This window comes from Gorilla gorilla, chromosome 9 (assembly GCF_029281585.2).
Source record: "Gorilla gorilla gorilla isolate KB3781 chromosome 9, NHGRI_mGorGor1-v2.1_pri, whole genome shotgun sequence".
In the NCBI taxonomy this organism is placed as follows: Eukaryota; Metazoa; Chordata; class Mammalia; order Primates; family Hominidae; genus Gorilla; species Gorilla gorilla.
This window is the reverse complement of record NC_073233.2, coordinates 109,832,298-109,857,176: the sequence shown is the minus strand read 5'-3', so window position 1 is coordinate 109,857,176 and position 24,879 is coordinate 109,832,298. Positions and strand designations below refer to the sequence as shown.

General features: G+C 36.0%; 1 protein-coding gene across 1 annotated transcript in view; it reads right to left on the bottom strand.

Annotated features, from left to right (window-relative positions):
• Positions 1 to 24,879, bottom strand: part of CEP126 (centrosomal protein 126) — an 84,471-nt gene that overhangs the window by 29,933 nt on the left and 29,659 nt on the right. The window contains exons 3-6 of the mRNA XM_004052020.4: positions 23,831 to 23,976; positions 20,080 to 20,191; positions 9,834 to 10,032; positions 4,339 to 6,478 (exon numbers count right to left, since the gene is read on the bottom strand). Coding sequence (XP_004052068.3) covers positions 4,339 to 6,478; positions 9,834 to 10,032; positions 20,080 to 20,191; positions 23,831 to 23,976 — 2,597 coding nt within the window. The remainder of the gene's footprint in view (positions 1 to 4,338; positions 6,479 to 9,833; positions 10,033 to 20,079; positions 20,192 to 23,830; positions 23,977 to 24,879) is intronic.

Here is a 24,879-nt window from a genome sequence, read left to right as displayed (position 1 = left end):
TTTCTTCCTACTAGATCATTGCTCTAAGTCTAATCTCCCGCTAAAAAAGTCTCATAGTTCTGCCTATTCAAGTTAATGTCATAGATCTTACCCTTCATGGCTAAACTACTTGAAAAGAATGGCTTATACTCATTGACACTGCATCCTCCTTGTTGTGTATTAAATTGTTTTATTTAAAAATATTTTTAGCATAGTAAAGAACATATATTGTACAAATATAATTGAAAATCTCTGTTATCAAAGTTTCTGCATACTATATAAAATAAATGGTGCTATCTGGAGTTGTGCAACTATTTGTGGCAGCCCTGTATGTAGCCCTCCTAGAGCCTATTCACCTTCTTCTCTCCCCAGAGGTAGTCACTATTCCGAGTTTGATGTTTGTCATTACCATTTCTGCTATACTTTTGTTACCCACGGATGTATCCATTAGCCATAATATTGTTTTACATATTTTAAATTTTTATATAAGTTTATTAATGTATTCTAACTACAACTTTTCCTCCCAGTTTGGAAATTTATTCCCATTGATGTAGGTTTGAGAAAAATGAGCAGTGAAAGTATCTGATGAGGAAACAGAAGCAGGGAAATCAGATATTTGGGGAGGATGTTTGAAATAATTATTTCTAAGGAAAGACAGTGAATTTACGAGATAAACAGTAGGAATACTCAGTAATGTTGATCATCAGAAAATGTTTCATAAATCTACAGTATAGCCAATATGCCTGGCACATTGGTATGAATTTTCTCTGCTACTTAGAAGAAGGCAGAGAAAAAGCAAATAATTTTTTCCCCCGGGCGGGGAAGGGCTGTTTGATTCTTGTGACAAAAAAGACCAAGAGGCAAAGAGTTTAGGATATTAGTAAAAGAACTATTGAAATGATGAACCTGGCCAGGCACGATGGCTCATGCCTATAATCCTAGCACTTTGGGAGACTGAGTGGGAAGATGGCTTGAGCCCAGGAGTTCAAGACCAGCCTGGGTAACACAGGGAGACCCTGTCTCTATATAAAAAAATTAGTTGGGCATGGTGGTGTGTGCCTGTAGTGCCTGAAAGGTTGAGGTGGGAGCATTGCTTGAGCCCAGGAGTCCCAGGCTGCACTGAGCCATGATCACGCCACTGCGCCCTAGCCTGGGCAACAAAGTGAAACCCCATCTCAAAAAAAAAAAACAAAAAAAAAAGAAAGAAAGAGATGATGAATTGGAATGAGAAAGTAGAGAAAATACTGGACTAAAGAAGCCCAGTAGGGTAGAAGAATGGTAGGAGTAAGAGTAGGGAAAAGAGAGGAGAATGTGCTTAAGTAGAGGAGTGAGTGAGTTTGCTTACTACCTGGGTAATAGGATCCATACCCCAAACCTCAGCATCATGCAATATCCCCATGTAACAAACATCCACGTGTACCCTCTATATCTAAAATAAAAGCTGAAATAAAGAAAAGAAGTAGAGGAGTTATGAATGTTGATGAGGTCCAGAATATAACAAAGGGAAAGGGTATTTGAGGCAGAATTGTATAGAAAGTTATTAGAGATGAAAAAGGAGTGAGAGAGATCAGGATATTTGCTCATCCATATAAAAGCTGAACTACCCAATATGATGGCAAAGACTCTGTATGGAAATGAAGACTGTGAACCAAATATCAAAGTCATCTTTTAGGGGGGGAAATAACTGGAGACATCAGGAGGTGGTATAGTTGAATGGCTTGGATCTAATTGGAAGAGTTTTTCCTAGAGAGTTATGCTAGAGTGTTCTGGAAATGCTAATTGAGAACAAGATGCTCTCCACAATCGTCAACTCTGGATGCATAAGGGTATAAAAATAAAATGAACTGCAAATAAGAGAGTAGGAAAAAAAATCCCACAAATGCTCACTGAACTGTAATCCAGTATTAACAAAGAGTTCACTTGAAGCATTTTATATTTAAACAGTTTTGGAAAAAAAAAGCTTAAATGCCTGAACATACAAAATATTCAGTATTGTTAGTACTGTTATATTTTCTAAGTATAATCGCTGTATTAACAGGTATAGATATTTACAACAGTGTGAATATTTAAGAACATTTAAGAATGTTAAAATTCATTACATTTTCCAATGTCCCTTATACAAAGGTCCCAGAGAGAACTACCTCCTTTGATTAAATGTCAGGAAAATATTGGTTTCTCCTGATAAAATGTATCCCATTCCTTTATCAGAGAATCAGATAATTTTAATATGTTACCCCTTTTGTACATAAGCTATTGGGAAACTATAAGTTTCCTAATATTTTTCCTAATTAGCAGAGTGTGATATATGATATTTGCTTTATCACTATATTTACTATATGATTTTAGTAGAAAAAGCACAGGACTTGGAACCATAGAGATCTGGATCAAAATACCAATTCTGCTATTTACAAGCTCTTGACCTTGGATAATTCTGCTTACTTCTTTGCAAAACAGGGTCTTAAAAATATTTATTTCTCAGCATTATTACAAGGTTTAAATGAGACAGTAAGTATAAAACACAGTACTGTGACTGGTACAAACTACAAACTCAAAAAGGGTAACCATCATTATTTATTTTAGAATATTTAATCTGTATGATACCTTCATTTTTTTGAAGTGTTGTGAAAGCTAAAGTTACATTCTGAAATGACTGGATAAAAAAATCATAATTTTAGTGAGAGAAACAATTTTTTAAAATCTAGATTTTTGTAGACAAGTAATGAAGATTTTTAGATTACAGTGTCTGCATTTAGCTTCCCTTCTGCTAATGTGGCTTCTATCCATTCAATTCAAGTAGAGTCTGGGTGATTACTAAGTGCCAGGCACTGTTAGGATCTGGGGATACTGTGATGAATTACACAAATGTCCCTTGGCCTTAAAAACTCATGGTTTAATTGAAGATGACTTTGAATATTAAATTTTAAACTCTCATTATATATCAATATTTATTCATACCTTTGGAAAAACAAGAGTTGTTTTTCTGATTGCCTCCAGACTCCAGTCCTAACTATTTCTCAATAGGCAACTGTTTCCTATTGGCAGGAAAATGTATTGCTTTCTAGTTTATTCCTTCATAGAAGGAAAGAAGTTTTATGAGAGTCAACCAGCTAGTAAGGGCAATGGCATTCTATAGAGAATTAATTTTCAAAAATATTTCAAGACAATGATATCATTTTTTTGCTCTCACAAAAACCAATAGTCACACCAGATAAAAGCAGAGCTACCACACTTTGGGAAAGAGAATGGGAGAATTAGGTATATCTAATTAATATTAGTTTATAGCAACTCAATTTAACAAACGTTTTAAAGAAAAATAAGTATAACTACATGTATTCACTTGTTTATAATAATTTAAACAATATTTTTCACTGTGCTTACTTTGATGGAAAATTTGACTACAATAGTAATGACAGAATAATATGGGACAAGAATCAGATCCTATTCCTTGTCCTTCCTCTTAAACTAACAGGAAAAGTCATGGAAAAAAATGGAGGCTGGCAAAAGTTTCTAATTTCAGTTGAGCACTGGTTGGGTCATTCTCTTAAAAGGATTCAGCTACTAATGTCACAATGTTGTTGTTGTTTTTTTTTTTTTTTTAGATAGAGCCTGGCTCTGTTGCCCAGGCTGGAGTGCAGTGGTGCACCACCTTGGCTCACTGAAACCTCCTCCTCCTGGGCTCTGGGTTCAAGCAATTCTCCTGCCTCCTCCCAGGCAGCAGGGATTACAGGCACGCGCCACCATGCCCGGCTAATTTTTGTATTTTTGTAGAGACAGGGTTTCATCACGTTGGCCAGGCTGGTCTCGAACTTCCAACTTCAAGTAAATCCACGTGCCTTGGCCTCCCAAAGTGCTGGGATTACAGCCGTGAGCCACCGTGCCTGGCCAAAAATCACAATATTACAGGAGGTAAGTTACTTCTTTCTTTTCTTTTTTTTTTTCAGACAGAGTCTTGCTCTGTCATCAGGCTGGAGTGCAGTGACGTGATCTCGGCTCACTGCAACCTCTACCTCCCAGGTTCAAGCAATTCTTCTTCCTTAGCCTCCCGAGTAGCTGGGACTACAGGCACGTGCCACCATGCCGGGCTAACTTTTCTATTAGTAGAGATGGGATTTCGCTATGTTGGCCAGGCTGGTCTTGAACTCCTGGCCTCAAGTGATCCGCCCGCCTGGGCCTCCCAAAGTGCTGGGATTACAGGTGTAAGCCACTGTGCTTGGCCTGGAGGTAAGTTATTTCTATAAAGCTATTGTTTAATGTTAATATTTATGTAGTATGTATGGCCATACATAAATAGGAACAATTTCACATGACTTTAACAAAGGTGTACATTTTATCTATAAAAAGCTATAAATTTATTCTTACCTGTAGCCCTCTTATTTTGATGCAGGACATTAGGCCCTCTTTTCCATAAGGGAACTGATTCTTCTTCAGCAGTTCTTAGAGTCACAGATGGATAACTTTCTTCACAAACAGGACTTCTTTGGGTGCAATATAATGTCGCATCTTGCCGGGCAACTGCTTGAGTGCCATTTGAATGATTTATTTTTGTGAAAGTTTGGCACTCTGAAGAACAATATGATGGCAGTGATGGTATCACAGTGACTAGGTCAGAACAAGCATTTGAGAGTGGAGAACTACTTTCCTGATTCCACTGATTCAAACTGTGTTCTGTTGGAAGCACATGTTTTGAATTAAAAGAGTTATGTGTAATAATGTTTTGAGGATTTTCAGGAGTTACTGGTTGACACTGAGACACTTGTATATTTTTACCACTTCTAATATTTGATGTAGATTGAGGAGGAGGACGAGGTATAATTAATTTTCCCTGAGCTTGTGTAAATATGCTGACTTTGCTTGCAGATTGTGGTTGAATGACAGCGCCTTTTCTGTTTGTACATATAAAGCCTGATTGGACTTTTGCAGATCCTGGTTTTCTAATTATTTTTGCTCTACCTCTTTGTGGCTTACCTTGCTTAGTTTTAGAATCATCATGTACAGGGATTTTACTTTCTTCTTTTTTTGAGGCTGGCCAGGCATGTTTAGCAAAGTTATAACCTGAAGGTATAAAACAGTTCAAAGGCATATGGTCTGCTCCAGATCCTCCTAAAGTCGTAACATTTTCAGAGACAGAATCCTCCCTGGACTTCTTTGTATCAGCAGAATTTACAGCACAAGTAGAAACACTAATTATGTTGCTTCCAGAACCACTTTGAATGTGGAATTGTTGAGAATGCTGTTGAGTTGTTCCTGTTTTATTCTTCAGTGAATGACTGTTTTCAGCATTGTTTTCTATATTGCTAGTTTCATCAAACCACCTCAGTTTTTTAATAGTCTTTGGAATTTCTGCACCTTTTTCCTTTGTTAATTCAATACTATCTCTGATAGCTGCTGCTTTTTGATTTCCAAACTTAAAGCTCTGATTTATAATTAATGCCTTAAGATAACCATGTTCATATTTAGATTCTTTCTTTAAAATACTTTTAAGAAATCTCACACCATTTCTCTCATGGATGTTGTATTTCATTTTCTTATGCTGGCCAACAAAGTCATAATTAGAAGTCACATTAGACAAGGATGATATTTCAGCTAATTTTTGTTTTTCATCTTTTGAATCAGGATTGGGAGGTATATAGGCATCTTGAAAACTGTCTGAAAATAAAGGCAACTCTTCCTTATTGCAATTAAAATATTTTATCTCTTCTTCTTTACCATCTTTCAATTCATCTAACTTATCAGAACACTGCACTGCATCAATTTCTTTTATGTGTATACTGTTCTTTGCTGAAGGTCTAGCTGACTGTATATTAGATGGCAAAACTAAAGGCGTTGCCACTGGTACACATGAAGTAGGGATTGAAGTAGTTCCATTTTCTTGATTTAATTCAGAATATTTCTCTTGGTCTGGAAATGTAGCCACTTCCTGGGTTAGAGAATCTGAAGTGCTTTGGGATTTGCTAAATTTAAATGTTGGGCTCTCAGTAACTAACGGTCTCTCTCTTTTGAATGCTCCAGAAGTGGAGTCAGTTGTCCTCATAGTGCTAGTTTCAGAGGTCTTTTCACATTTTTTATCTAGTACAAATATGGGTGGGCTAGATACAAAGGGTACTGAATTATTAGCAGTATTTGTGGCTCTTTCCACTGTTCCATTCAAAGGAGATGGATTTTGTTCTTTACTATTAAAACATTCCCATGAAGGCAGAACATCAGATTTACTTAAAATATCTGAGAAAGGTGTGACATTCTGAGTATTTGAAGCATCTAAATTTGTAAGCCAATTATTTATATGTTGAGTTTTAGAGAATGCCAGTTTATCTTCATCAAAGCAGCTGAGATTAGTTGATTGCATATTTGCTGGTTTGAGGGAAATGGTATTCCGCTGGATGGATGTGGAATGCTCCTTATTAAGTGTTAAATATATTTCTTCATGCTCTGTAGCCTCAAGACTGTCTATACTTGAGAGGGTTTCAGAATTGGTTATCTGATTAACTTCATCACAAAATTTCTGGAAAAAAAAAGAACATTGTTTTATAGCTTATAAACTTTTAAATGCCAAGATTAACGATTCAACATACCATTGTTACTGAGCCCAATTCTCCTTGCATATAGAATAGTATGACTATAAACATTATAGGTATATAAATAATTCTTATCCCTGCAGCAATCCTCAAGGTAAAAAATTGGGAGGTAACAAAGACTTATAGTATAGTATGCTTGCTTTGATTTCAACTCCTAAAGTAATACCTGCTTATTCTAGCCACAGTTAGAACTTAAAAAAAATTTTTGTTACTGCTATTCATTTAGAGTATGAAGTTTCTTGAAGGCTTAGTAATAGCAAGTGAGATTCTGAAAAATAATTATTTATAAATGGTATTTTTTTCCTAAAACATTCACTGGACTTGAATGAGGCTCCTAAAAGCTCTGTGATCCTAATGTGAGTTTCCTGTTAGTAGGGGCTACATCTTTTTATAAAACTTAATTTTGTGGACTGTAGTAAGGCTGTTAACTCTGGCTACATGTTAAAATCACATAAAGAACTGTGTAAAATATCTATACCTGGGTCCTGCTGATTTAATACTTGGATGGGGTCCATATACTGATATTATTTAAATTCCCCAGGTAATTTTCATATGGGTTTAGGCTCAAAAACTATTGACTTTAATGACTCCTTTTGGAGGTTTAGCATAGCAGTAATTTACATAAATTCCATAGACATTTACATCACTATTTCACTGAAATTTACATGAAATTTATCAGTCTTTAATAAAATTTCAAAATACTTCAATGTATGGTAAATGTTTAAAAATATTTGTTTTCTCACACATACCTAGCATGCATTAATCTACATCACATATATAGAAATAAATTTTAAGAAGACATTAAATCGTATATCTAGTCAAAATGCTGAATGGAAAGAAAATTGATATCCCTTAAGATTTATCATACATTTTAGATTTATCTAAAATATGTAAATTTTAAAAATTTACATACTATGGTATTAAAGTACATTCTTTTTCTATCCCAGTAAGTAAACTAAGAAATAAAGTAAATAAATTACAGAATAAAAATATTTTAATTTATATAGTTATTTCTTATTGATTTAGTATTGTGGAATAAGTTTTAAAAATTATTCATGAGAGTTTTATATTTTTAGCATTTAGTCCCTATTTATCACATCCTTTGGCATACTTCTTAAAGTGATAGTCACTCAACCCAAACAGGGACCAAAACAAAGCATAGCTACTTCAATGCCTGTTCTTGGAACTAAGTTGTTTTAACTGATAATGATGAAATCAGGCCTGGAAGGCATCCTTTGAGGTTACATCTAGTGAGACACAGAAATTTACGTTAGAAGATCCTTCTAGATATAAGTATGACATCCATGGCTCTAAGATTTCCATTTGCATAGGTCTGTAATTGCTTCATCTCCCAAATCACCTCAAAAGAAGTTTGGCAACTTCTGATTTCATAAACAATACTTTTTTTTTCTTCAGAATTTTTTCCACCACTAAATAATGAAACATTATGATCAATTTCACGTTTTGCTTATAAGTTACATTAGCGGTCCATCTTTATTGCCCTGCATGTAACATATCTTTTTTCCCTCTGGCTTTAATCTGATTTTTACGTGCCTTTCTGTGTATGTGTGTGTGCATACACTTATCCTTCTTGGAGTTTGTTGGGCTTCTTGAGTCTGTGGATTTATAATTTTCATCAAATTTGAAACATTTCCAGCGATGGTTTCTTTAAACATTTCCGTTCCTACTTTGTGAAATTTTATTTAAATTTTATTTTTAATTAAATGTGTTGATGGCTTTATATGGTCTCACAGGTCACTAACAAACTTCATTTTTTTCCAGCCTTTTTATCCCAAAGCTTCAGCTTGGATAATTTCTATTGCTATGTTTTCAAGTCCACTAATCTTTTGTTCTGCAATGACTGCAATGTTAAGTCCATCCAGTCAATTTTTCATTTCTGATAGTATGTTTTTCAGAACTAGAAGGTCTGTTTATTTCTTTTTTAAATTGTCTTTCTTATGTACATTTTTACTTTAATTCCTTAAAAATATTTGTAAAAATACGTTAAAATTCCTTGTTGGTTAATTCCATCATCTCTGTTATTTCTGTCTGATTATATTGACTACTCTTCTCCTGATTATGCGTCATATTTTCCTGATTCTTCACATGTCTAGTAAGTTTTGATTGAATGCTGACATTGTGAGCATTATGTTATTGAATATTTAGATTTCATAGTCTTCTTTAAGAAAGTGTTGGCCAGGCATGGTGGCTCATGCCTGTAATCCCAGCACTTTGGGAGGCTGAGGCGGGCGGATCATGGGGTCAAGAGATGGAGACCATCTGGCCAACATAGTAAAACCTCGTCTCTACTAAAAGTACAAAAATTAGCTGGGCGTGGTGGCGGGCACCTGTAGTCCCAGCTACTCGGGAGGCTGAGGCAGGAGAACTGCTTGAACCTGGGAGGCGGAGGTTGCAGTGAGCCGAGATTGCACCACTGTACTCCAGCCTGGTGACAGAGTGAGACTCCATCTCAAAAAAAAGAAAGAAAAAAAAAAGGAAAAAAGAAAAAAGTGTTAAGTTTTTTTGTTTAATAGGTAGCTTGGGTTACTAGTGGATCTTTTTAAGGCTTATTCAGGCAACATAACTACATAGAAAGCCTAGTTTATAAGGCTTACATCATTTCTTTCCCCTTTTCAAGATCACATCCTGCACTGCCTCTGACCCATGTCTACAAGCAGTTGTTTTATATATTTTATTCATAATTATAGTTGTTTATGGTAGGAAGGCACATCACGATAGCTGCCAGTAATCTTATGTTTTGCTTTCTTAGCCTTGCCACTGTTGATTAATTGTTGGATGAATCAGGCCAATGTTATGAATTTAATCTTATATTGGTTTATTAAAAATCTCATAAATGTGCATAATTATTAATGAAAAATAAAGTACATGGATGGACATGTAGGAAAATCAGCCGATATCTGTATTCAGTTGTGGAAAAAATAAAGTATATGCCCTACTAGGGATAGATTACAAACATCATTTCTAGCAAATTCTGCCATATTTCCATTAAGAAACTAATATCTACATGTATTATAATTTTCTGGTTGCTTTTTATAATACAATCTCTAACAATAATACATTACACTGTACTTTCAAAGGTAAGGAAAAAACTAAAAAATCATTTCTATCGTTTCTATGATGAATTTGTGCTGATTCATCCACACTCTCTTTCATGGCCTACTCTCAGCTAGTAAGATATTTCTTTAGTGGAGAACACTGCAAAAGTGGAGCAAAATTAGTGCAAGGAATTAAAATATTAACAACATTTTTATAGTTTCATACTTGCAAATTGCTTAGATGTTGATCTTCGAGGAGTTTCTGAGTTTCCTCCAGTTTAAGCTGGAACACATTTTTGCTAGCAGCCAAGGTTGCCCTCATGTTTTCATTCATTTCTTTCTCAGAATTGATTTTGGATAAGAGTTGTTTCTGATGCTTGTGATCATTTTTTGATAATGCAGAAGGCAAGGCAGAATCTATAGCTCTGTGAACCAGACATAAAAAGTGCTTAGTATATTTAAATAAAGTTAACTTCTTTCCATATGTATATACATGACACATTAGGTGTAATACGTGTGTGTTTGTCCAGATAACCACATATAAGGATATTGGAGAAACATATAGACATGTTAGAATGAGAATTTAAGGCAATCAATAGTAGAATAAAAATAGTTGCGAGACTAAAGTACCAGTAAAGAACTCCATCTTCATATAGGAATGCCCAGTAATTCATGGCTTTGATTATTATAACCTATCCCTCTATAATCTGGGATAAGGGTAGAAGTAATTCCTGTGTAGAGTTAGTCCTCAGGTCTTTAAGAGCATTCCTATGTGGATAATAATATACTGCATTACCCTTCTTTCTGAGTTGATGTCATGGCTAGTAGGTTAGGAAAAAACTGTAACCCTAATAGTGTTGGTTGAAGATTCAAGCAGATAGAAAATATAAAAATTGCTTGTCAGGGTCGGCAGGAATTTCCTCCCTATTTAACTAGCATTGGGAACTTGGACTGTCCTCAATGGAGGCCAAGCACTCACTTATTTTCAGTTATTTCAGGAATATAAACAGGAATATAAGCATGGTTTTTATGCCACAGTAGCGTACCCTTAATATAGAGTCTACCTTTACTATGCTAAAGGGCCATCCAAACATTTTCAGTGCATGACATCATTTTCTATTAGAATTTTGTATCTTCTGAAAATCTATAGCATGTTAGATTTCAGCACATATACAAAGTGAAAGCAAAGAACTAAAGAAGATTTTTGGGGGAGGATAGGATGGGGATGAGACTACCATATAGCTGAATGCTGCTGCACTGGGGCTAGCAGTGTGAATCCCAAGAGCATTTATTCCTAATTCAATTAAATTATTCTCATTTCAATGAGAATAAAAATGTTTTGGAAGGTGACAATGGCCACATGTGATATATACCTATTCCCTATCTCCAATATCCATATATATATCTTTATTTGGACAGACTGGAGTAGTCAAGGTCAATGATTACTAGATTAACTATCCCTTTGTGATCACATATTTAATCAGGGAGAGCAAGAAGGTATTTAATACAAGTTCCTGAACATTGAGAGTATGTTTCTGTCTCTTCCTTTTACACTTTCCTACTCTTAGATAATCCTTCCCCTTCAGTCGCCCTTCCCAAACAAAATATTGCTATATCTACAAAATATCTAATAAACTCAATTTATTTACCTTTAAAGTTGTCGTGTCTCAACTTTCTTCTCTATTCCTTTCTTCTCTACTCCACTTTCTTCTCTTCTCTTCTCTACTTTCTTCCCCCAATGAGGAGGATTGAAGGGGTGGATAGGAATAAAAGGAGATGGGGAGGTAGAAACAGAAGGAGAGTGAAGAATAGGGGGAAAGGAAGAGGAAATCATAAAGGAAGAAGAAACAGGAGAAACTGGAGAGGGAAAAGCTAAATAAGTTGGAGGCAAACCTGGAGAGGAAGACGAATGCAAAGGAGAGGAAAAAAGAGGGATAGATGAAGGAGGTAAGGATGGAGAAGTAGAACAGGAAGTCGAAGAAGAGGAAAGAATAGATGAGGAGGAAGAAAACAGTATACAGGCTGAAGAAAAGGATGTGGAAGTAGAAGGAGATGAAGGCAAAGAAGAAGATGGAGAATGACAGGGAGATGCAAGGGAGAGAACTGAGGCTGGCGGATGATCTGCAAAGGCCTCGGGCTGATTTGACAATGCTGTGGCTTGTGGAACAGATTGCTGGACTGACTGAAAAGGATCCAAGCTAGCAGGATGTGCAGGCAACGGAGTGACATAAGAAAGAGTGGGGACTGGTGAATAAGGGGGGTGACTGGATAAACAGGAAGGCTTCAAAACAGGGAGAGGTTCCAAAGGGGTTGGGGAAACAACCAGTTGAGCTGGAAGGGAACGACGAACAAGGGTAGGCATTAGAGTGGCTGTGGTAGAATGCTGTGCTGGAAGGAAATGTTTGGGTCTGAAAGTTTTGTAAAATAGCTTGTTCTGTGACTCAGGGTCAGGAATGATTGGAGAACTCTGGGTTGCGTGGGGTAGATGGCCAGGTTGGCAAGAAGGAATTGGTGCTGGTAGACGAGGGAAACTGCTAGAAATGCTGGAAGTAGCCGGGGTTGGAGGACGAGGATGATATTTAATTGGGTAAGGCAGTAATGGGACTGGTGCAAAGGTCTTTGGAAGAGTAGAGGGTACAGATGGATGGATAGGCAGTATATGGGGCTGGCGGGCAGGAGAAACAGTTGGGTAGCTAGGAAGAATTTGGAAGTGGTGGGACCGCCATGGGACCCGCGGAGGAGACAGTTGATCAGGGAAGTAGGGGTCAGGTGTGGAGACAGCTGGACAGGCAGGAATGGATCTGCACAGGTGGAAAAGCATTTGGACAGGCAGGTAGAGAGACAGCCTTATTAAGATTTTTTTTTTTTGGTTTATTGGGCTGCCTCTAGGCTTTTGATTCATGTTATTTTCTTGTCCATAGGGTCCATGCATGATCATCCTTTGATTAACCAGTGTCCTCTCACATGTACTGAAAAATGTACATAGCTTATTCAGGTTCGCCATTTCTTATTTCTTGCTCTTAGAGTATTTTCACTTCTCAGAAGCCTTTTACTCATACAGATACAGGAATATGGGCTGGACAATCTGGTTTAAAGCATGAGTTCAAAGGGCAAATAGAGGTCAATAGATAACTGCTCAGCTCTGGCCAGATTTCTCAGTGTAGCACGTAGTTCAGGATCAACTGCCACACCACAAATACATGGATATTGGAGATAGATATCTAGCAGTATCATTTTATTAAAGTTTAACCATTTAATATGGAAGACAATATATCCCCTTTTACCTTACACCTTCCAGAATGGTCAAGCATATTAGCTTTATGATAAGGATTTGATGGTGACAGAAGACTAATTACTTCTTATATTTTTAACTTTACTCCCTTATTAATATTCTTATATCTCACTATTTGCTGAAGCAGCTTCTATGTTCATGAGAACATATTCTCTGATTTATTTTAGGGCTTAAGCACTAAATGCCCTGCACTTTATCATATATTTTCTTCTCTTTTACATGATCAGATTGCCAACATCTTATTTTTATCTACCACTAACATTTTCCACATTAGAATAATCTTACTGATATACCTCTGCTTCTTTGTAAGCCCCTTATTTCTTGGCATTACTTTATTTCTTAACACATTTAGGTTTACATTCCACTGAAAATGTATTTTTAATGTGATAGTAGTTTATTAATGATTTCAGCTTAATTATATTTTCAATAAATAAAAATATGTCCATTAACCTAACACCTGATTCTTAATATTCCAATATCTCATATTTATATAGAATTTCAAATTTTACAAAGCACTTTCATATGCATTACTTAAGACTATTGGTTATCTGTGGAGAGAAGTCTAACTTTTTAATAAGTAAATCATAGTGTTCTCACTATACATTGTATACACTTGTTGTTTTCCAAATACATAGAATTTATGTGATATATATATATATAAACATACACACACAGATAGATATAGATATCATGAAGTCAAAGTCAAAATAGTATGTTAAAATAACATGAAAACTAACTAGGTATTCTAATGCACAATGAAGATTATTTCTCATAAAACAAAGATGATGTGTGTTATTTAATGATCCTAGCATAGACTTGCTGTAATCATATCTACATGTTTGCTGCAGGGAAAGCAAAGTTGTTCTGACAGTTTAACTCTTCTAAGACTTCAAGCAACTGCACACTGTTGAACAAGAAAAATGCCTATGCTTTTCTTCATTCTACAAGAGTTTTTAAAAATTGAAAATATCTGGCTGGACGCGGTGGCTCATGCCTGTATTCCCAGCACTTTAGAAGGCCGAGGCGGGTGGATCACGAGGTCAAGAAATCGAGACCCTCCGGGCCAAAATGGTGAAACCCAGTCTCTACTAAAAATACAAAAATTAGCTGGGTGTGGTAGTACGTTCCTGTAATCCCAGCTACTTGGGAGGCTGAGGCAGGAGAATTGCTTGAACCTGGGAGGCGGAGGTTGCAGTGAGCCGAGATTGCACCACTGCACTCCAGCCTGGAGACAGAGTGAGACTCTGTCTCAAAACAAACAAACAAACAAACAAACAAACAAACAAACAAACAAACAAAAAAGGAAAATAATTCAATTAACATAAAGTATAACAACTGATAGAAAAAAAAACCTGAAAGTGAAGAATCCCTGTATAAAAAATGTACATTGCTTCTACATTAACTTGTTTAGAATTAAAATTAGTCTAAATAAATCCCGGGACTCCTTCTAATTGTTTGTCATCTCTTTTCAGACAAGCTTTCCTATAGAGTACTCTAAAATTATATTGCCACACATAATGTGGTAGTAAATTATATTACTACCACAACTTCCACTTGTCTCTTAACCTAACTGTTATCTGGCTTCCACCTCTATCACTTCAATGTACTACTTTGCTTGTGGTTAACTAATTACCTAATAATTGCAAAAATAGGTATTTCTTGACCACTATCTTTCTTGATTTTAATTCCCTTGGTTTCCGCATCATCACATTTCCCATTTATTTTCTTACTTCTCTGGTTTTTCCTTCTCAGGCTCTTTCTTGAGCTCCTCTTTCTTTGCCTGTCCTTTATATGCTAAAATTTTTGAGTTATGTGACTTTCTTTTTTTCTTATCTATATCCATACTTTCTTTGTAATCTTACTTCTACGGTCTATGTGACCTTATCTATATTAGTGTGTGAGTAAAGGGTTAACAAAATCTTCTCCTTCTCTATGGACCAATTCAACTTTGAGTTAACTTTCTAAGTCTATTTCTCTGGATAATTAGTAGGATTTAAGCTGTGTTACAAGGCACATTGATTATGGTAAAAATGGCCCTTCATTGGTAAACCACATCTGGACTAAGGACTGCAAAGAAACCACAGATATCTGCTAGAAAGCTATAGAGTTTCCTCGAGTATGATAATTCTTATTACTGGACATATCTCTTCCATGGGAGAAATTCATATGGAGCCATTACAAAAAACATTTGTTCCTGTTTAGAACATGGGGCCTCTTATCCAGAGAAGGTAGATGCCCACCCATTGTGATAATGTAAGCATTATAAGCCTTAAAGCTGAGCTGTCACTTGTAGAGGGTAGAAACATAGCAAAAACTAGCCCCTCAACTGCCTTGTGGCCTTCTATAAGGATTCCTCCTATTGAAGAATATTACCTAGTTGGCATGCAGTGTTTTCTGGTCTCTAATTGAAGCCAAACATAGCCTGGTACAGTTAAGGGAATTTGATTGTTTAGCTGAATCTAAGACTACCACTGGCGGATACTGCCATGACTTTAACTTTACTCATTCATTGATGACTGTCATGTCTACATTCATGGCCCAGATTTCTTACTATAAGAAATTGGCTCTTGAATATCTCATAAGTGTCTCAAACTCAAACATGTCATTCTCCTTCCAATTACTTCCTCCCCTAAACCTATTTATTCTTCCCTCATATTCATCATTTTTGTTTTTTACTGAGGTAAGAACACTTAATATGAGATCTACCCTCTTAACCTCATAGTCCTCATTTTGATAAATGGTTTTACCACTTTTTCACTGACCAAATCTAATCTCTGGAGTCATCTTTGATTCTTCCCAATCACTCCAGGTCTTAAACAGTTACCAAAGCGTATTGATTCTACCTTCTATATAGCTTTCAAGAAGTCATTGTTTTCATCAACTAAAGTGCCATTTTACCTGATTTTTCTGCTTTTAGTGTTCTCCTTTTCTTTTCCATTCTGGCAATATTTTGTTTGCTTCGAAATATAAATATTGTGTTTGCTTTGAATCTTTCAGTAATTGTTTTTAAAACAAACTCCTTACCAAGGCTCTTCATGATCTAACTCACGGCTTCCTTTCCAACCCATCTGCCCACAACTCTCTTCTCACTGTACACATTAGCCAAATTGTGCTACTTGTAGCTCCCTTAACACAACATGCCTTTTATGATTCTATGCCTTCTCACATGCTAATATTCCTCGTGGTTGAAGTTTCCTCCCAGTGTTTGTCTCAGATAAATATCCTCCTCATCTATCTAACTTCGGGCCACTTTATACACTTTGAGAAGTGTTCACTCATGTCAGTGATATTTTTCCATTCAAGGTATTTATTGAATACCTCCAACATGAGTACTGAATTAAGCACTATAGGGAATACCTGCATATGTAAGACTGAGACACTGTCCTTTAGAATATTACAATCTGGTTGTGGGGACAAAAGTACACATGAAAATTAAGCAACAATATATACAATCATAACTTTCAAATCTATTTCTATAGCCTTGGCCTCTCACCTCATCTTTGGTTAAATTATTTTTACACATTTCTACATGGATATTTATTCCCTCAATTCAGAAGGCTCAAAGGGAATTTTAAAAAGTTAATCACATTCCCTTAATCAGCAAGACTCAAAATATCAGTCACTTTTTATTTTTTTGCTTTTTTTCATTTCCTTTGTCCTATACCAAACTCATCTATTCTTTTAATAAAATATCTGTTCTTTCTGCTTCTATTCTGTCTATTCTCCAATTCTTCTTCCTCTTCTTTCTCCGCCTCTTCCTCATCTTCTTGTTCTTTTCTTTTTCCTTCTCCTTCTCCTTTTTCTTTTGAGACAGGATTTCACTCTTGTTACCTAGGCTGGAGTGCAGTGGTGTGATCATAGCTCACTGTGGCTCCAACTCCTGGGCTCAAGTGATCCTTCTACCTCATCTCCTCGAGTAGCTAGAGCTACAGGTGTGTGCCAGCATGCCCAGCTAATTTTTACGTTTTGTGTGTGTGTGTAGAGATGGGGTCTTGCTCTATTGTCCAGGTTGGTCTTGAACTCCTGGCCTTAATTGATTCTCCTTCCTCAGCCTCCCAAAGCACTGAAATTACAGGTGTGGGCCACTATGCCCAGCCTATACTTCAATTCTTATACTTCTAGTTGATCAACATCCTTAAACTCTTATTTCTTTATGCTACTTCTCTGCACTGTGAAAGCACATTATCTTCATTCTTTCTTCTCTCTCATCCTCTCACTACTAAAAACCTTTTATTATCAGAGCCATCCTTTCTTCACTATACAAAATAGTACTGTTCTGGTTTAGGCAGTAAGGATCTATCCCTTGCGTTATTCCAATAATTTCCTCTCTGGTCTCCTTGACTCCAATTTCTCTCTATCCTCTCTATTCTCCAACATTTGCACCATTTATCTTTCTAAAATAAGAAAGAGGATGCTATCACTCCCTGCTAAAAAACCTCCATTGGCTCCGCACTGGTTACAGGATAAAGTTCACACTCACTTGCTAGACATACAAACATTTTACATCTGATCACAATCTACATTTCTAGATGATCCCCTGTCCCATCAGCAACACATCCTGTAGTCCCGACACTCTGAATAAGTTCTATTTCCTCAGGGGTCTATGCCTTTCACAACACTGTAGCACTGCACATGCCTAAATCCCAACACATGCTTCTCTGATAAATCTTAACTCATTCTTTAAGACTACCTTCTACCTTCAATGCTGTACTTCTTTATTACTTTGCTAGTATTTCTGTAACAACCCCCATTATACAGTATTACATGTGTATTATGTTGTAAAGACCAACAAACAGTATTATAATGTAATTGCAAACCCTTGCTAGGCAGAGGACCATATCTCATTCACATGTGTAACCCATGCTAATCAATGTCTAACACAGAATAAGTACTTACATTTTTATCCTACTCTACCTTTCTAGACTGCGATTCTGTTGCTCATCACTTTAATATTCATATTTAAACATCATAAGATCTTTTTTAAGGGAAAAGCCATATATTGGCCATACATCTCTTCTGGCTATTGTCCTATCACTCTCTAACTTTCACAGTCAAACTAAACTTGTTATCCTTTTTGCTCTCCATTTCTCTTCAACTCATTGCAATTTATTTTCTGCCCCCACCACTCCACTAAAATTGGTCTGACAAAAGTTGCCAGTAACTTTTTTTGTTGTGAAATACAGTGGACCCATTGTTTCTATGTTGGATATTCTCTCTTTGCCCTTCCAGATTCATTTACCACATTTCTCTACTTGACTCTGCTCCAAGAGACTGAATGATCCCTTGCTCTTTGATTTATGGCTGAGTTTGGCCAGTGCAAGGTACCAGAAGGAGAAAGGAGGGTGACAGAAGAAAGAGGTTTTTGATAATTATTCCTCTGATTTCCTCCCTGCTGGGCTTGCTTTAGCAGTGGCTTACATTCCTCTCCCTAGGACCACAGGACCTGTCCAGCCTCCTTCTTCTACAGTATAGCTCTTTTCAGTTCAGGTCTGTGTTGGTAATACTGACTTTGTGTCAGTTCTGGGGGTGCTTTACCATCCTTTGTTGGTTTTATAGTCCCTTACTTAACCTCTCAGTCACCTCTTTTAAGTGTGCCTCCTGTTCCCTGCCAGGATCCTGACTGACAGACATTATGTGTCTGATTCTTTAGAAGTCATTTGATCTCTGTAAACTATTTTTTTCCCATGAAAATGTATCCTTCCCTAGTTTTCATGATACTGACCTCTCCTAGTCCTATATGAGCCATTCTAGCCATTCTGTTTGCAAGCTTCTCTTCTTTTTCCACTTCCTTAAATGTTGCTGTTCTTCACTGCTCATCACACACATACTCTCCATAGTTGACCATATCCATTACCTTGGCTTCAAATGCCTTTAGCCTAAGTCTTTCTCTTGAGCTCTAGGCTATATAATTTCTACATTTATTGAAATATCCCCAGCTTTCAGTCCATTATCCACAATTGTTCACAATGGATTGGAATAATATGTTTAAAAAGAAAATTTCATCTTACCACTAATTTGCCTAAAATTATTCATTGACTCCTCTTAAACTCTCAAGATAAAGTTTATATTTCTTGGCATACAGATGCACTTATCTCTCCAATCTTGTATCTGGCAAAGCCATCTGTATTTTGCATTCTATGATGTACACATACTCTTACTCCTAGAGTATATCATGCCTTTGATTGCCCTTGGCTTTTGCACATGCTCATCTCTCTGTCTAAAATGCCATCCAATCACTTGTTCCAAATAACTACTATTTTCTTCAAAGCTTTGCTGAAGAATTCTCTGTCCCATGAGGCCTTTCCTGAACTCTAATTAGGATCAAGAGGATACATTTACTTGTTCTTAGTCCTAATCAAGGGAACTGTTGCCCACAGATATTCTAAAAATGGAGTAACATTATGCACAGGTAAAATATTAACATAATTTATTGTCTGAATTGTGGATGTATTTATATAAATGAATTTTATATATTATTGTAATTACTCATTTGGCACTATTCTATATTTCTGAAGCACTATTTCACTTATCTTTCAGATTATACACTAAGGATTATATTTTACAATAGTATATACTTCTCCATATCCCCTTATAATGCCTGATCTACTTCTATACATGTAGTAGCATTAACAAATGTTTGGAATAAATAAATGGAAGATACAGGATGTCCAAGGGTACCCAGTGGTTGATTGGTCCATCCTATTACTTCTAGATGATTCACTTATGCCATCCTGCAGAAGAACCAGGAGACTCTGTAGCCTTTTCAAGACATCCAGGAGAGATTTTCAGTGAGGAAAAACCCATTTCTACCATAAAATTACTCTTTTTACCTAAATTTATTACAATTCAACATAATTTTCTCTTCTCAGTAAAGATATAAACATTTTAATCAAAATACCAATATCAATATTTAAAAAGTGTTTTGATGGTATGTTCCACAAAAATTATTTAACATACATAGTATTTTGTAATACCAAGGACTTTAAGACAACAAATTGGAATTCTGACCTATTCTTGGAACAATTTTCATTCTATTCTACCTCAATTTAATCTGTAAAAATAAAAGAATAAACTCTAAAACACAGGTGAGGAGTAGCTGATGAAAAAGCTGACAAGCACAGTAACTAGATGGTTATACAATTATTGTAATAATTGTATACAATGATCATAAATTACTTACCTCCAGTTTATTGTTGGTCTATGGGAAAAGGGAAGGTTTACTTCTGATTTTAAGTTGGATTCCTGAATTTGTTTGAGGGCCTCTTCTAATGGAGGAACTGGTTTTCGGGAAACTGAAGAGATAATAAAGACCGAACAGTACAGAATCACTTTATCTTCAGTGGTCACACTTTACATATAATTTAATTGGTTAATGATAAAATATTACTTTAAAACTTTTGTAAAAATAAAATATTTTCGGAATAGTGTAAATACTTTAAATTTTGACATTCAATTCCCAAAAGAGAATGTGTTACCTCAAAGTTTTCATCACCAATTTTAAGAATATTTATCAGGAAAAAAGAGACTTTGAGAAATGTCTGGGCTCTTCATCCTGGCATGCAAACTCCCCAATATTTGATCTCATAGTGCCATAAATTTATGACACAATTTATAAATATTCCTATGAAGAAAAGGGGAACATACAAAAACACCAACTAACATTTCCTGAGCACTTAGTTATAGACCTTATTTTTAAGCATTTAATGCACATAAACTAACCCTCACTATGGCCTATGAGGTATATTTGAATTTTACAACTGAGGAAACTAAGGCATAGAGAAGGCAAGTAACTTGCTCAAGGTCATACATTATTATGGACACTTATCCATATACTGCCCTGCACAACCTTTAATATAACCCTATGTCCTATATATATCCACTTTATCAACGCCTTCCACTGTGCACTTTGGTATTCAACATACTCTATTTTACCCTACTTCTCTCTCTAAATATTGTCTTCTCCTACAACCCTCTCAAATGGAGACATCATTTTCCTCCCATCATATACTATAAATATACTATACTATCTATACATGGTATCTATAGTATATCACATACTATAAATAACTCAAGGCCTAGAAATAGGGTGAGTGAATTTCTGGCTTTAGCTCTTCGTGGGTACTTCCAAACTATCTTCCTCTTTTCTCCTTTAAAACGCCAACATGTCATCAAACTTTTCCATTATTACAATGTTTGTAATTTATTTAAAATGTTTAAGCAAAAATAGGATGTTATTATGTAAGGGTTAGTTCAAACTTGAACTCTAAAGACAATCCATTTCCCTAATCAACTGGTGATTACATGAGGAATGCAAAGCTACAGGATAGTCTGCTGATATTCACATCATAAAGGATGCATCTATCAAAGTAATAAATAATTTAAAAATTATTTATTGAATGTTTAAAATAAGGTTTTCTGCTAATTTATAGAGGCAATGTTCTCCTTCTAGCCTCTCTTCCACCACTTTTTTTTTTTTTTGAGAGTCTTGCTCTGTCGCTCAGGCTGGAGTGCAGTGGTGCGACCTCTGCTTACTACGACCTTTGCCTCTTGGGTTTTTAAGCAATTCTCCTGCCTCAGCCTCCCTAGTAGTTGGGATTACAGGCAACTGCCACCATGCCTTGCTAACTTTTGTATTTTTAGTAGAGATGGGGTTTCACCATGTTGGCCAGGCTGGTCTCGAACTCCCAACCTCGGTGGTCCACCCGCCTCAGCCTCCCAAAGTGCTGGGATTACAGGCATGAGCCACCACGCCCGGCCTCTTTCACCACTTTCAATCAAATTAGTAACTGAATCCTACTGATTATATCTATTTATTTATTTATTTTTTTGAGATAAGGTCTGGCTCTGTTGCCCAGGCTGGAGTGCAGTGGTGTGATCTTGGCTCACTGCAACCTCCGCTTCCTGGGCTCAAGCAACCCTCCCACTTCAGCCTCCTGAGTAGCTGGGACTACAGGCATGAACTACCATGCCTGGCTAATTTTTGTGTTGTTTGTAGAGATTGAGTTTCATCATGTTGCCCAGGATGGTCTTGAACTCGTCAGCTCTTAAACCATCCGCCTGCCTTGGCCTCCCAAAGTGCTGGAATTACAGGCATAAGCCACCTCGGCTGGCCGTGATTATATCTCTTGAATATAGTATCTTTGGCTGGGCACAGTAGCGAAGAAGAGCAAGACTCCATCTCGAAAAAAAAAAGGATGAATATGGATATGGATGAATATGAATCTTATCTCTTACGCTCAGTGCACTGCTTTAATTTAGGAGCTTAACATCTCTTACCATAATTACTTAAATAGTATCCTACTAGTCTACTTACTTTAGTAAGTCTCTACTTCAATCTATATTCCATCTTGTAACTATAATTATCTTTCTAACAAATCTAATTATAGCAGAGACCCCTAGTTCCCCACCTAATATGCATTTTCCCTTTTTTCCTTGGTAACAGACCCTATATAGTTAGGGGTAGCAATATACCCACATTAAAAAAACTATTTTTCAGACTCCCTTGCAAATAAAGTTGCCAAGCAGAGATCTCAGAGGTACACCCTTTTTTCCTGTTCTTTCTTCCTGTCTACAACACTGGTATGATGGTTGAGCTCTAGCAGCTACCATATGACCATGACAGTGAGGGTATAAACTGTGTTACTAAAGACTTTTGAGCTCAGTGACAGATGATCCTTCTGTCTCTCAGCTCAGTATAATCATCAAACCAGCTCTTGACTGCCTACCACAGGACTTCATATTATATGGGAGAAAAATAAACTGTTATCATGTTTAAGCTATTGTTATTTAGCGCAGTTTTACTAGCTGCCCTTATTAACAGTAATATTTATTACTAACACAGCAATGGCTTGCTTTCTTGTTAAAAAAAACTGTAAGTGGACTGTATTTTGCATAAAGATGAAATTCCTGGCATGGCATATAAAGCTCTTTGAGAACTGGCTACCTCTTATTTTTTCTAGCTTCATATCCATTTTTCTTCTTTTCCCCATCCTATGCTTCAGATACACTGAAATACATAATTTATTTGTACAAGCTGTTCTTTCGCCTGGGATGTCCTTTTATTTTCTGTTTGCTTTGCAATATGCTCATTTGTTAAGATCCGACTTAAGTCATTTTTCCAAGAATGATGTCCTTGATGTCCTGACATAGGTTTAGTGTTCTTTCCTCTGTGCTCTCATGGCACTTTACACACTCTGCTACCATAGCAATTATCATTATGTTATTGACATTGCTTATACCACTCTCATCTCCAAAACAGGTTGTGAGATCTTTAATGGTAGAATGCAATTAGATTTTTCTATATCTCAGCTTAGCCTAAGGCTAAGTACAACACAGTACACCATATGTTTGCTGAATACATAAAACTTCTGCTTATCACTATTCTTTATGAAGCTTTGACATATTGTTAATTGTCTTACTATTTAAGGTATAAAAATGTAGATATAATACAAAAGAACCAACCATAATCATATTTAAATTCTTAACTGGTTCCAAGTTTTTATCTTGTTGGATTATATTACTCTGTAGACTTTCTTTGTGTTCTGCCAGTCTCTCAAATATGAATTTGAACCAAACCATTAAAAAATACTAGAATAAATGTGACACTAATTTTCTGAACCCAAATGTTAAATTTTCTTTGTACTAAGCTACTTACCAAATGAATTTTAAAAGGACAAACCATTGTAACCAGTTGGAAGTCAAACCAAACTGTGAGTTTCAGAATTTAGTAATAGAGCCAACAATATTCTCTCAATTAAACCTAAATCAATTGACTATTTTTCTTTGGTTAAAGTGCTCTTACTCAAAAGTCATATTGGTCTTTTTAGTTTGTTTCCACTTCATTTCTTCATTTATGATTTTATTGTCTACTCAAGTCAAATGAGATTAAAACTTTAATTTATGTTCTCATACTGTTCTAGAAATTAAGGCACCTGTTTTCCTCCGCTGTGAAAGAGGAACATGGGCACGCTGGAATTTTTCAGTAACTTCTTCAAACTTCTGTTTTCTTTGTTGAAGTATTTGTTCTCTAATTTGGTGTTCTTTTTCTTCCTGTTCTTTTCGTTTCTCCTCAAAAGCTCTATATTTAAAACACAAAGTAGGCAACAGAAATAGGCGGTAAGTTTAGAAAATAGTTTCAAAATGATGCATTTATTATATAACAATGTTTTCATATTTCAAAATTTTATTTAAAAACAACAAATTTTAAATTTTTTAAAACAGGTGTTTGCCAAAGACTTATTTCTTTGTAAATGGTAATTTCAGAACTGTATCCAGGTCTCTTGCAACTAAGAGAAGATTCTCTAATGCAGCCCTTTCTAATTTCTGGCAGGTTTGCATACCTATTTCCACCTCGCAAACTGTGCTGTGGAAAAAGCCTTTTCTAAGGAAGCTATGCCATTTTCTGTAATGTGAAGAATGAATTCATTAGTGAAAGAAGTAGCTTTGAAAATTATGAGGTATTCAATAAAATCTGTACATTTTTCTTTTTGTTTTGGATCACAAGTTTAAAATTGGCTGTCATTTGAAGTTGGAACTGTGCTAAAAATTCAGGAAATTTACACAAAAATGTGGATTTCCAGTTTCTCTTCAAAATTTGGAAGATCTGGCAAATCTGGATTCTTAATCACACATAGCTCCAAACACCTGCCCCTAATCCCTGCCATTCCCTATTTTTCTTAACTTTTCTTATTTCATTTATTTCTGATTGCCCCCAGACACTTGAATTTATGTTCTCTAGTTTAAGCTGTACTGTCTCAAAAATTGATTTTGTCCTTGGAAGACTGTGTGTGTGTGTGTGCGCGCACACACACGTATGTGTGTATGATTCAATAATTATTTGCTGGAAAATGAAAAAAAAAAAAAGAAAAGGCAAGCCTACAAACCACTGGTAGAGAAACCTCCAAAGGGAGCTCCTTAGAATGCATGGGGTTAGGAGATGGTTGGTAAGAACTCTTTTAGAATTTTTAGTGCCATAGGTTAC